The sequence below is a fragment of the Acipenser ruthenus genome, chromosome 6 (genome assembly GCF_902713425.1).
Source record: "Acipenser ruthenus chromosome 6, fAciRut3.2 maternal haplotype, whole genome shotgun sequence".
Classification (NCBI taxonomy): domain Eukaryota; kingdom Metazoa; phylum Chordata; class Actinopteri; order Acipenseriformes; family Acipenseridae; genus Acipenser; species Acipenser ruthenus.
This window is the reverse complement of record NC_081194.1, coordinates 65,464,208-65,473,656: the sequence shown is the minus strand read 5'-3', so window position 1 is coordinate 65,473,656 and position 9,449 is coordinate 65,464,208. Positions and strand designations below refer to the sequence as shown.

General features: G+C 37.8%; 1 protein-coding gene across 4 annotated transcripts; it reads right to left on the bottom strand.

Annotated features, from left to right (window-relative positions):
• Positions 1–1,842: 1,842 nt before the first annotated feature.
• Positions 1,843–9,449, bottom strand: LOC117411597 (centrosomal protein cep57l1). Of its 4 annotated transcripts, none has more exons than XM_059025679.1 (11): positions 9,256–9,449; positions 8,416–8,593; positions 7,341–7,526; positions 6,897–7,018; positions 6,551–6,667; positions 6,364–6,441; positions 5,497–5,589; positions 4,948–5,028; positions 4,280–4,521; positions 3,143–3,242; positions 1,843–2,349 (listed from the first exon to the last, which is right to left on the bottom strand). In XM_059025679.1, exons 1-11 carry the CDS (start codon positions 9,274–9,276, stop codon positions 2,122–2,124), a joined length of 1,446 nt encoding a protein of 481 aa, XP_058881662.1. In that variant the 5' UTR covers positions 9,277–9,449; the 3' UTR covers positions 1,843–2,121. The 4 variants fall into 4 exon arrangements, with proteins under 4 accessions (XP_058881662.1, XP_058881661.1, XP_033875150.3 ...); XM_059025678.1 differs by having other exon boundaries at positions 3,098–3,242; positions 7,341–7,523; positions 9,256–9,448; XM_034019259.3 differs by having other exon boundaries at positions 3,098–3,242; positions 9,256–9,447.

Below are 9,449 nucleotides of genomic sequence, written 5' to 3'. Positions count from 1 at the left end.
ATTGCTCACATTACAGGCATCCATATCTTTTTAGAAAGTGCTACTTTCATGCTAGCAAACCTCAGACGCTCAGTTGTTACAGGGAAAAAGTTCAACTTTTTCCCTGTAACAACTGTAACAATATACAGTGCCTTGCGAAAGTATTCGGCCCCCTTGAACTTTGCGACCTTTTGCCACATTTCAGGCTTCAAACATAAAGATATGAAACTGTAATTTTTTGTGAAGAATCAACAACAAGTGGGACACAATCATGAAGTGGAACGAAATTTATTGGATATTTCAAACTTTTTTAACAAATAAAAAACTGAAAAATTGGGCGTGCAAAATTATTCAGCCCCCTTAAGTTAATACTTTGTAGCGCCACCTTTTGCTGCGATTACAGCTGTAAGTCGCTTGGGGTATGTCTCTATCAGTTTTGCACATCGAGAGACTGAAATTTTTGCCCATTCCTCCTTGCAAAACAGCTCGAGCTCAGTGAGGTTGGGTGGAGAGCATTTGTGAACAGCAGTTTTCAGTTCTTTCCACAGATTCTCGATTGGATTCAGGTCTGGACTTTGACTTGGCCATTCTAACACCTGGATATGTTTATTTGTGAACCATTCCATTGTAGATTTTGCTTTATGTTTTGGATCATTGTCTTGTTGGAAGACAAATCTCCGTCCCAGTCTCAGGTCTTTTGCAGACTCCATCAGGTTTTCTTCCAGAATGGTCCTGTATTTGGCTTCATCCATCTTCAAATCAATTTTAACCATCTTCCCTGTCCCTGCTGAAGAAAAGCAGGCCCAAACCATGATGCTGCCACCACCATGTTTGACAGTGGGGATGGTGTGTTCAGGGTGATGAGCTGTGTTGCTTTTACGCCAAACATAACGTTTTGCATTGTTGCCAAAAAGTTCGATTTTGGTTTCATCTGACCAGAGCACCTTCTTCCACATGTTTGGTGTGTCTCCCAGGTGGCTTGTGGCAAACTGTAAACGACACTTTTTATGGATATCTTTAAGAAATGGCTTTCTTCTTGCCACTCTTCCATAAAGGCCAGATTTGTGCAGTATACGACTGATTGTTGTCCTATGGACAGAGTCTCCCACCTCAGCTGTAGATCTCTGCAGTTCATCCAGAGTGATCATGTGCCTCTTGGCTGCATCTCTGATCAGTCTTCTCCTTGTATGAGCTGAAAGTTTAGAGGGACGGCCAGGTCTTGGTAGATTTGCACTGGTCTGATACTCCTTCCATTTCAATATTATCGCTTGCACAGTGCTCCTTGGGATGTTTAAAGCTTGGGAAATCTTTTTGTATCCAAATCCGGCTTTAAACTTCTCCACAACAGTATCTCGGACCTGCCTGGTGTGTTCCTTGTTCTTCATGATGCTCTCTGCGCTTTAAACGGACCTCTGAGACTATCACAGTGCAGGTGCATTTATACGGAGACTTGATTACACACAGATGGATTCTATTTATCATCATTAGTCATTCAGGTCAACATTGGATCATTCAGAGATCCTCACTGAACTTCTGGAGAGTTTGCTGCACTGAAAGTAAAGGGGCTGAATAATTTTGCACGCCCAATTTTTCAGTTTTTTATTTGTTAAAAAAGTTTGAAATATCCAATAAATTTCGTTCCACTTCATGATTGTGTCCCACTTGTTGATTCTTCACAAAAAATTACAGTTTCATATCTATGTTTGAAGCCTGAAATGTGGCAAAAGGTCGCAAAGTTCAAGGGGGCCGAATACTTTCGCAAGGCACTGTATATATAAACCTGAAGTCTTGTAGTTCTACAGTACTTTGTTGTATATGTAAGCCACCTCAATGCCAACCTATGAAAGTTTCAACACTTCCACATAACACATTTTACAAATGTTTCTCCATTGCAAAAGACATTTTTTGTAATAACCTTATTTATTATAAAAACAAAACTGACAGTGTTACATTAAAAAAAAACAAGTTACTAAAACCAAAAAGACAAACCTGTGCAAAATAAAAATAAATTAACAATAATTTCAATGCCATTGAAACATGCGATTTGATTAAGATGTTTGGATCACCGCACAACAGTAGAGCTGCCACACAGAGCATTTGACAGTGTTGCCCTTTCAGCATCAGTCCCATGGGAGCCTCTGGTTACTGCTCCCACATGATGTCATCCTTCTGCAGGTTAAGCTGCAGTTTCTGTACACTCTTCAGCAGCTGCAGGCTCCCCTGGCTCTTGTGCCCCTCGATGGGTTTAGGGGAAGGTCCTTGATGTCTGAGAGTGGTGGACAGTGGCTTCACTTCACTCACTTCTGCTTGTGCTCCAGTGCTGGCTAGCCGTCTCTTTGTCTTCTGACTTTTCTGCTTTAGTTTCTGAACCTTTGTGGGTAGGCAATATCAGGACATGAAATAATTAAAGTAATTTTTTATATATTAACGTTTGAGAAAAAAAAAAAAAATTAAACAAACCTAGTATTAAGCGTTGAATTAATTACATTCAACTATACTATGCAACACATTGTAATAAATCAAAACATACACATTGCACTTATATATGCTATACTGTGCTACTTTATTAGGTCAGAAGATTTCAATACTGCAGAGCAACTTACAATTATATAGTTTAAATATAAGTATGAGGTTTTCCAAAGTGATCTTTCTGGAAGTGACATTTGCAATTGATATTAACCAGAGTGTGATAGTGATAGCTTGTCCCTGTATATTCTTGCTTATCTTTCTTTAGCCAATAAATCAAGCAGAAATGCCTGCAGCGTCAGATGCTATTTTCAAATGCCTAACAAGTGGAAACATATTTTTGTATTTTAGCCAGTGATCTATTTATATAGTATAATTGACATCCGACTTTGAATTCCAAGTTTTTGGGTCATAATGCGGTAGGACCCGAGGACATTAGACGCTGCATTCCACTGTGTAAGTTTGTCGTAATCCACAGTTCTAAAATCACAGCTAGCACTTTTCTAAGCGTGGGTTACAGAGGCTAACCATATGTTACATTCCAATAGTTTCATGAAAATACCTTTATGTCTAGTTCATTTAGGGCTATAAAAATATCCAAGCAAAACTAAATACATCCAAAGCAGTGTACAACATCAGCTCAACAACTTACAGCAGCTTGATGTTTCTTGAGCTTGCAAATCTGGTCCCCTTTCACCTCCATCCTTTTCACCAGACAGTCCAGCTCCCTCTCCAGGTCCTCACGCACTTCTGTTTTCCTGGTCTCCTGTATCTGTTTCACTAGCTCCTGATGTTCACTTGAATAAAACAGACACCCATTAAAATTGTACAACACCCCCAAAAAGGGGCGATACAACAACACATGCTGTAGCATGGCATGCACATAACTTCTTGGAGAAAAGAAATTATGCTATGTGAAACAATGTTAAAATGATAATGATCCGAAGGCTCTATTTGTTGAATTTGTCCGAGAGGAATAAAACAAATTGAAACAATTTATAAAAACTAGGAAGGAACAGCTGCAAGCAGCTCTTAAGTAATTTTATTTATACAGTTAAAGATATGAAAAAAGAGTAAAATTAGTGGGGGACTGTGACAGAAATAGAATGATTCTTGGTGGTAAATCTCCCTCCCAACCTGTGAGGGCGCTAAGTGAAGGGAACAGAGTACCCTGGACTGGATGGCCTGACAATTCATTCCCAGGATTAAAAGGAAGTCGGTCAGGGGGCGGAACTCCGGTGCACTAACTCATTAACCCGGAAGGGAAACGATGTGGCAGCCGCGGATTGGAGGAGCGGCTGCAATCGTTTACCAAAGGGTCATGAGTGACGGTACAAATAGGGGATGGAGCGACGTGAGCTGTTCCTTCGTTTATGATTAAGGAACGACCCGGATATATTGTATCGTGAGACGGCTCACACGTTCCGGAGCTGTCGCCTGAGGCCAGCCATCACTGCACTTGTATCACGATATACATTGTATATAACTGTTTATTATTTGGGACTGCAAACCCTTTACAACAGTGCTGTGTATTGCCTGGGATTATTATTTACGGTTACCAGACCAGGATTATAAACCTCCTTGCACTTGGATTCTTGTTGTCTGCCTTTCATTGATCACCTCATCACTCCTGCACCTGCACAATGTTAACCACTTTGCCACAGGGACCCACAAAACTACATTTTTGAAAGGTTCAACTTGCCAAATCTTCCAAAATGTTTTTAGAAATAATGTGTTATTGAAACAGTGCTACAGCCAGTACAGTAGTATACACTGTATTGTAAAAGAGACTGCATATCGCTAGGTTTGTGAAAAACTAAAACACACCACTTACAAACTCATTTGCCCCAGTTCATCTTGCAAAGCCAGCAGCAGTTCCGACAAGCTCCCGACCGAAGAGGTGGCTGAACATGAAGACGCAGTTCTGCGGAAAGACCTCTTCTCTGCAGGGTCTGTGCTTCTTGGGGACCTCACGTGAAGAGCGTGGCTTCCATCGTAGAGCTTTGGGTTGTGGTACTTCATAATGTGCAGGACATTTTGAACATTAGCTCTCACCGAATGACTGGGACTGGTAGACTTGAAATACAAATAAATGAATGTACAACAGATAACAATGGGCATGGACATGTCAACCAAGTAATGTCCACAGCTCCAGATAATGCTGAAATTAGCAATTCTCAGCTCAACTAATTACTAGTAAGCTTGATTAAAAAAAAAAAAAAAAAAAGTTAATTTATATATATATATATATATATATATATATATATATATATGGACATCCATATAGAAACTGGCCTAAATTACCATGATTAGCACTAGTTTGGATTACTTTACCTATAATGCCATTAGTTTGTCCAAGATTAGTGATAATCGGGGTCATATTAGTATAGGGATGAAGTATATATACATTTTTATTTAGACTTTTGAACCTCCACCTAACAAAGTACAAAACAAGATCAATTTGCTAGCATGACAATATTTTATTCTAAATAAAAAACTTACTGTTCCAGCCACGAAAGGAAGTGCCTTTGCCTTGTGATAAATGGGAGGCACAGGTAGTTCTTTCTTTGCACTAGCAATTCTCTAAGAAATGGGGGGAAAAAAAGATACCACCACACAAAAGGTTATGCCAAGAATTGGTGATGTTTTCAGAAGACAAAGATCACAATTTGACATGCAGTACCCAACCCTGGAGGTGCTGCTCCTTGTTTTTAAAATCGATCATTGCTGTTGAACTTCTCAGCAAGCTACTATTTCCAACTGTTGTTTAAAGTGCCATCTAGTGGTAATGTTATTTTTTATTTTAAAACCCAGTCACAACACCGTAACCTGTGGCTTACATAAAAGTAATTAGGATGAAAATCCCATTCAGGAATTCTCAGATCCTCAGCCTGTCAGTTTTGTTTTTATTTCACTTTGCCCGTTTTGGTTTACATTTGAATATGAGTTTTAATTTCATTTTTGTACGTTCTCCTGATATTTGACAGTACATAGGTTAAATAAATATAAATATATTGTCCATGCCTACAGATAGTGAAAGACTCCTCCTACCTTTGCAGGTGCCTTTTTTGTTTTTTTCTTTGGTTTACTTTCAGCAGGAAGTGAAGACTGGATTATTCTGGTAATTTCCAGTCCTGTCTGAAGCTACGATAGGCAAAATGAGTGGTGTGGTATTATGAAGACAATTTTGTGAAATATAAGAACATGAGACAAAATGCTCTGAATGTGTTCCCTGGTTGGCAATAATTTACTAATTTACTGAATACAATTTGATGGAGTGTATTATATAATTATTGCATTAAAAAATACTGTATGTATTCATGAATTAACAAAAGAAAAATTGCTTTGCAGACAGTTATGCAATTATTTAGCTAGAATCCACCTGAGGGAGGGGGGGTCACTTTATTTATATATATAAAACCCAGTCATAGAAATAAAGCTAGGAATGAGAGGTTCATAGATACTTCTTTGCTTCCGACTTGTGCCATAACACCTAGGACTGCAACAACTATCTGCAGTTACAGTGAAACCTGTTTGATGAGAAGGCTTTAAGGATGTCTTCTCTTTGGTATGTCTATTTCTCAATATTAGCCCCCCCCCCCCAAAAAAAAAAATTGTTTGCATTTTCAGATTTAAATAAAAAAATAAAAAAAATAAAAAATAAATAAATAAATAAATAAATAAATAAAGACCTTGAGTACCCTGTACAACAGTGACACCTGCTGGAAAGTTATAGAACTGGAATGCAGTTCTTTCTGAGGCTTCAACAGCAGGTGAACTGACATTTAAACCAATCATGTTCCAGGTATTGGACACTTCCTGTAAACATGCGTTTTAAAAATCCATTCTACTAGTGGCCGAATTTAAAAAAGCATCAATATATAAGCAGACGCATCTCTAAGTAGCTTCATAACCTACCTGGGCTGCTTTTTCTTGTACTAGCTTGCATTGATGTTCTTCTTTCAATAGTTTTTGTTCCAGCTGCTGAATCTTCATCTAAAAAAGCATGAACAAGGAATTCATGATATTCTCATATACTACATTATACTAGCTCTGATTAATCAAGCATATCAGAAATAAGTTCTGTGATGAGGGTGTATTTTACCTCAGCCTTAGTTTGAGTGGCTGTAAGTTTAAGACATTCTTGCTCTAGGACTTCCAGTTTTTCCAATTTCGTGTGCACTTCAGCTTGGTCCTGAATTCGCTTTTTCTGCAGTAATGCCTGGAAAAAAAAACAACCAATCTGAAAATGACATAATAGAAGTAATGCCCAGTGACTTTCACATATTGCAGCATGCTTTAAAGACAACGTTTCCACTCCTTGGATTTACAATCAAATGGTTTTTCAATAGCACTAAAATTGAGCTATTGTATTGCTAATTGGCCCCTATTAAGGTTTAACCAGAAGATCATCATGAACAAACTCAAGTGAGATAACCCAAATATAGTACCTGTTCCTTTAGAGTTTCATTTCTCTCATGCTTTGCATTTTCCACCATTTTCCTCATGTAATCCAACTGCTTTTCCAGGAGGAAACAGCGGGCCTCAGCAGAATCCAGTTGGGAAGCAAGCTCTAAAATAGACATGCAAAATACACAATGAAAGCAGTTGCTGCTTTAAAAGTGCTATACAGCCAGTTGGTAAAGCATACAGTGGTGGAACATCTTAACAGTAGTAAAACTGTTGGAACGCTAAGCAGCAACAATATTTACCTGTAGCTGAAACAAAAAAACATTGAATTCTGAAATGAATAAATAAAAAGGTCTTAATTATTGCCATCATTAAAGTGCTAGAAAATGAAAACAAGTAATAGCTACAATTGCTCAAATACATTAATAAAATAACACAACAGCCTTTAAGCACACAAATATCCCTTTAAACCATTTTTAAGATACCGGTTTTCTGTTGAGCCTCTTTTTGCACAAGGTTGCTCTCGCTCTTTTCCTGTTCTGAAATGTGTTCATGCTGCAGGGCTTTCTCAGAAAGACACTTCAGGTTATTCTCTGCTTGAGTTCTATCCAGCTCTAAACGGCGAATCTTCTCTCTCTTCTCCTGAAGAGTCTTCAAGGCGGATATCACTGCTGATATTAGCAACACAACCAGTTTAAACCCCTTCCAACAGTTAAATCAAGCCATGCCAAATACTTTCATGTTCTTAAGTGTTTAATTGTCCGTTCATTATAAAAGCAGCTGTTTTTTTTTTAATACTGAAAACAAAACTTGTATACATGTACACTTCAAAATAGGTTCAATAACTGTACTTTAGCTGCACTGTACTACCACTTTTGTTGCATTACTTAACACAACTGGAATGACTGCTCCTGGAACTGCATTGAGCAGCAGAATATTCTAAACAGAATCAAGTTTTATTATAGTTCAGATGGAAATAGGTTAACATAACAACCCCCCATCACAGCTGTAAATACAATGTCAGTTTTCAGTATTACAATACAAGTGGATCATGACCTGTAACTGTGATCCCCAAATTCCAATGCTCTTAATAACTTGTAGTAAGGACTCTCATTAGCGGTACAACAAGTACTTATTTGGCAGAGTCGACTACACGTCTGGTTCTCTATTTGTGTACTTACAGATTTGTAACACTTGCACTCCATTTTAAAACTGTTTGGCTTTTATTTATTTTTTAAATGATTTATTAATGTTCTAAATATACTATAACATGTAATTATTAAGCCACAACTGCACTTCTGTCCATCTGAAACGGCTCACTTCACAGTTACTTTCCATTTAATTCAAAACAGCAGATTGTGGTTGTATACACTTTAAATACACAAATACATGAGCAAGTTGCTGCTGCTTTTAAACTGAAGTTTGTGATTAGTCGACTAGCAGTTTCTGAGGACGACTGTCACTTTTTTTAGTCGACTATCTGGTTCTACCTCTAACTCTCATAACCACCATGTCAGCACAACAGGGAATCCCATATTTTCACAGTTATCTATCTCTTACCTTGAGTGCTCGATTCAGACTTCCCTCTCTCAATTTCAGAACTGATTCTTTGGATGTCAACCATTTTTGAAACAGTATCAAAATGATGCTTGCAATCTACAAATAAAGCAGATGGTATTTTCTCTGGAAGCTGGTGAAAACTACCCAAGTAACTGTGCTTAAATGAGGATCCCATGCTCTGTAAAGAAAAAATAAACAATATAGTTGTAATTTTTTTTTTTAATGTGAAATTGTGCCTGGAATCTACTGGTTCCTTCAGTTTTTATCAATACATTTCTCTATAAAGTCCTAGCAGAAACTGTTTGACTGAAATATATTTCCTCACCAGTTTGGTCCACCAGAGCTGTAATGACCCGATTACATAGATTTCTATTTGTGTTTTCCCCCTTACAGATAGTAATAATTCTCCTGCAATTAAATTGTTTCTCTGTGATTTGGACCTTTTTTATTATTATTATTTTATTTTTTTTAAAACACAAGAACAACAGTATTTGTCCATGCAACAAAATAATGAATAACATCGACAAATGTGACTTTATTCTTTAACACAAACAACGGAGATATTCGGGTCTCATGGCATAAACAAAAGGCAGCTCGTATCCAGGCGGTAACTTTACAGCCAGGTAACAAACAGAATAACAGCCACGCTCAAGACACAGAGCCAGGGTTCAACAATAACTGGTTTGTATGAAATGATTAAAACCCGGTTTAACATAAAAAATAAAATAAGTTAAAAAAAAAAGTAATAAGAACGGTCTTTTCAGAAGACGAGATTCCGCCCGAAGCAAACCTTTTTAAAAATATACATAAATTACACAATTAAGCATTTATGAACGTTACCTGCTGATGGATTTGTTTCATAAGTGGCTCTTTCACGTTCCACAGCTAGAAGTATCCCAGCTAACAAGTTTCAGTTTGTTTCTTGTCGTTTGCTTGACAGCAGCAGCTGCTGTTTAAATTTCCCTCCTTCTATCCCGCTGACTGAACAAGCCCCACCTCCAGTTACCAGCATGCATTGGGGGCAGGGCCGTGAA